Consider the following 4,542-nt stretch of genomic DNA (forward strand, 5'->3'; position numbering starts at 1 on the left):
TGCGCAATAACGAAAGAAATATTACTGCGATATTACTGAAATAGTCAAAATTATTAACTGATTCTTTCAATAAAATATCACTGATTTACAGTGCTGTACTTATAACTGCTGTAATCAGTAACTATTTACTGTTTTTCAGTGATAATACACTGATTCACTTTTAGAGAGTACTTTATTCGACAATACTATTAAATATATTATTATGCTAAGGAAAAGACGTCAAAATATGATACATTTTATGACGTCAAAATGCGGTACATGCTATGACGCCAAGAATCTGACATTAGACCTTTCACTTTTACGTCATAAAAACATCAATTCGTGACGTTTCAAGAATAATCAGTGAATGACCCATTTGATACGTCAAAATGATGTGTACTTGCTACCTGGGACACTTATGCATCATACCATATATCAAATTAGATCCTAATTTCAACAAGGATAAATATATATAAGATTATACATTCTCATCGGACAAACTTTTTGTTTGACGGTTTGCTTTCCCATAATTAATGTTTCTCCATTAAAAAATTGTTCTTGACATGGTACAGTTATTCAAATTTGTAACCGGTTTATGTCGAAGTTTTGGAAAAAAACTTGCAATTCTGACAGAAACGCTTTAATAGCAATCGTATGATTGTCTTTTTACACACGAATATGATGAACGTACCGATAACTTCCATGGTGTTCAATACAATAATACTACGAAGAACGTACAACATTGTAATATAATCAGACAGCCAAAATTCGTACACTGATGTTATAATCCAATTTATGGCTATTATGATGAACAGCATGATAAACAGTCTTAGATACAGACTGAACCTGCAAATATTATAATAATTTCACATTATTAAATATATTTAAATAACTATATAATAACTAGATACTACTAACTTAAATTAAAATTGGAAACAACGATGTGTTTGTACAAGAGAGCTCGTATTTATGAAAATATATTGTCGTAAGAAGTCTCAAAATGATTATCTCTTTCCTTCTCTTGTACCGAAAATCATCAAAAAAGCAATTGATTTTATTAAAAACAATACCGTTGACAAGTGAATACAGCGGGACATGTCTTATTGTTAAACAAGACTGATTATACATTGATATAAAAATGTTTGTGTACAAACCATCGCTTGTTGTCATTATAAAATCTGCTTTCTGAATCTCTCAGATGACGGGTTGTGTCCTTTTCATAACGCATAATTTTCAATGCTGTGTAAATAGTTAAGCAAATGCTACTAATAATACAGATACTACGCGGCCCATAAAAATACAATTGAAACCCCGTATTCTCTAAAATAAATAATAAACTTCTTTACATCAAGTATTGCCAATAAAACAGAAGAACATACTTTTATTTTTAAAATGAATTCTCAAATGGTTTATTAATTAGTTTTGTAATAGAGTTATGTTAATAGTGACATACACTCACCATCAAACCAAGAATCATTGACACATATTTCCGGTCGGATTAAGTTTTCCGGCACGTTGGGTACGAAATCCATGATAATACAAATGATAGTAAAAATGAAGGGACCTCCCCAAGCAAAGATAGAATATATTAATTTTTTTCTCTCTTGTTTCACTCTCTTGTGTCTTTGTAACAAGCGACAATCTCTACAAATGCAGAGTTTACTTTACAATTAATTAGTAACAAATAAAACAAATTGCGATGCAAATATTAAAATAAATATGCCTTCCTTCAAATAACTTGAATGTCTGCTTTATATAAACTATAAAAAACTGATTTATGCTATAATGTCTCAAAATAACAAATATTACCATATATTCAAATATATCGATATTTTTCTACCATTAAATTAATTTTGATTTAGAGCAAAATGTTTAATAAAAAATTTAGAAATTAATTTCCGTTAAAAAGTTTATTTTGTATTACTATTTTGTATTATTATGTAAAAAAAAGAAAAAAAATTTTAAACAATATTGGCTTAAGATATATAAAATTAAAAAGAATATAAACTCACGAAAAGGTTAGTAACATTATATTATAAATTTTGAAATTATATTATGAATTTGTTTATAATTTAATATAACTTTATTAATAATTTAAAATATTTTATTTTAATAATCATTAATAGCATTAATATCATTTTTCCTTTAACAATTGAATGCATGCTTATGAAATACACATCAATTTTTTGTTTTAGAAAAAGCAGATTAGAAATTTCCAACAGAAAAAAATGTACATGTTTCTGAAATGCAACCTGTGTCATATCTGTATTAAAATGATCGTTTCTTAAGTCAAATAATTATTTTTATACTATGAATTAACAAGACACGGTATATTCTTTCGGATCATATATTCTTGCAAATCAATATTCTTTTTTATCTTTATGGATTGTTATAGACATAAGCTGAATGTATCATTTATGCATATCACACATAAATATTTTATCATATCATGCTCGCGTCATATAAAAAATGTCACAATCTTATAAAAATAAATTTATATTATAGATATATATTATTATATATTTATTATATATATTTATTTTATTATTATATATATATTATATATATTTATATATATATATATTATATATATATATATTTAATATATATATATATATATATATATATATATATATAATATATATTAAACAATTTACCTAAATGTCCATCAAATGTCGAAACTCATTACACTTAACCAGAAAGAACTCGTCAAAAAACAGAAATACCTGAGTAAAGCTGCAACAATAAAATAAACAATTTTAAAATGTCACTAATTGACAAGTATTTTGTATATCATTAGAAACTATATTATATTATATAAAGTTTTTCTTCAACTTTAATAGTAAGAAATTATCACAGAAAACAATATAATTAATTAATACACGCTAATATTCAATTAAATAATGTTCGGATTTCAGAAATATATAACTTTAGATTTTAATAATATTATCAAAAAATATTAGGCAAAGTAATTTAAATTGTATTTTACGTTAAAATAAAATAAAATATTATTTTAATTCTTTTCACTATTAATTCTTGTTTATTAAATTTTAGTATATCGTACATTCAAGTTTTATCGTAAAAAAGTTAATAAAAATTAAGTACCAATGTATTTTTTTTATTAATGTGAAGTGAAAAAAATTAAAATAATATTGGGTAAACAAAAAGACATTTTCGCACTCGAGTGAAAGAACATTTTAGTAATATAAAATTACATGAAACGAATTATTCCGTCATAAGTAAACATAGATTGGAATCTGGACATGAATTTGACTGGTCGAAACCTAATATTTTACACAATGAAAAATATGTACGAAAGAGGGAAATTGCTGAGATGTTTTATATTAAGAAATTCAATAATTTAATCAACCTACAGAAAAACACGGATAGTTTAAACATCTACGACAAAATAATAAAGGTCGTGTAGTTTGCTATTATTTTTCATTTAACATATTCAGTTCGTTGATGAAGTCTCACACTGATACATCGTTTTATCTCTCGATTTTAAATTTTGTAAGATGTAATGATCGTGCAAACGTGACTTGTGCAGTTTACAATACTATGATTTATATCTATCTTTTGAGCTGTATGTACAAATTGTTCACATTTAATTCGTGTGTGTACTGTTTATTCAAACCATTGAAAAATCTAATTGTTAAAATCATTTTCCAGTATATATTTGAAAAGGACCACAACAATATGGTCGAAACGTCGAAAAATTTAGTAAAAATTCTGGCTAGTTTTAATCGATTACATTATTTCCAATGATCCTTTGATTAATTGATTAGTTTAAATTAAAATAATATTTTATTTTAATTTAACGTACAATAAAATTTAAATTACTTCGCCCAAATATTTTTATGTTAGAAAAATTAATAAAAAAAGAAATTAATAAAATATTAATGTATACATTGCATTGACTGCATTATTATATGATTTGACTGTACTGTACCAATTATGACACAGATGAAATATGAAATATCTTCTTTGTTCATTGGATAGAATGATTTCAAAAGTTGGAAATATATAATCTCAATTATGCATCCGAAAAATAACAAACTGCAGTATTTGCACAGCATGAAACTATGTATGTTACGAAGTTCTGGCAGTATAGAATACACCACAAATGTTGTCAACGAACACAACATAGACATTATATAGCAACTCAAAAATAAAAATCTCAATTCGTTTGAGATTTCATTTATGATCTCGTTTTTTATGTTATCCATATTTTTATTGATTTTGTTCACAGCCTCCAAGCAGATAATTGCATCAAATTGATTATGATCCACGACGGCCAAACAATAAGATGTTGATTCGACAAATATGTCGAAATAAGGAAGATACAGAGAGCTGTTTGCGAAAAACTTATACTTCAAGTATTTGAAATAATAGTCCGGATAAAGAAGAAAACGTTTAATTTTCTGGCACGGATTTTGAACGATTAGTGGAAAAAGCTCATCCACTTTTTTATTTTCGCTCTGTATCGAGTTGTTTGAATAGCTATATATGTTTGGGAAAACATATTTATTTTTATTAGCAATGCAATTCTTGCCATCCAAG

At 25.6% G+C, this 4,542-nt stretch overlaps 1 protein-coding gene across 1 annotated transcript; it reads right to left on the minus strand.

Moving 5' to 3' along the window:
- Positions 1–393: 393 nt before the first annotated feature.
- On the minus strand, positions 394–2,693 carry LOC112638631. Its single transcript, XM_025410709.1, has 4 exons — positions 2,637–2,693; positions 1,439–1,623; positions 1,134–1,299; positions 394–825 (listed from the first exon to the last, which is right to left on the minus strand). Exons 2-4 carry the CDS (start codon positions 1,509–1,511, stop codon positions 573–575), a joined length of 492 nt encoding a protein of 163 aa, XP_025266494.1. The 5' UTR covers positions 1,512–1,623; positions 2,637–2,693; the 3' UTR covers positions 394–572.
- Positions 2,694–4,542: the final 1,849 nt, after the last annotated feature.

The sequence above is a fragment of the Camponotus floridanus genome, unplaced genomic scaffold, assembly GCF_003227725.1.
Source record: "Camponotus floridanus strain SB8 unplaced genomic scaffold, Cflo_v7.5 scaffold34, whole genome shotgun sequence".
Taxonomy (NCBI): domain Eukaryota; kingdom Metazoa; phylum Arthropoda; class Insecta; order Hymenoptera; family Formicidae; genus Camponotus; species Camponotus floridanus.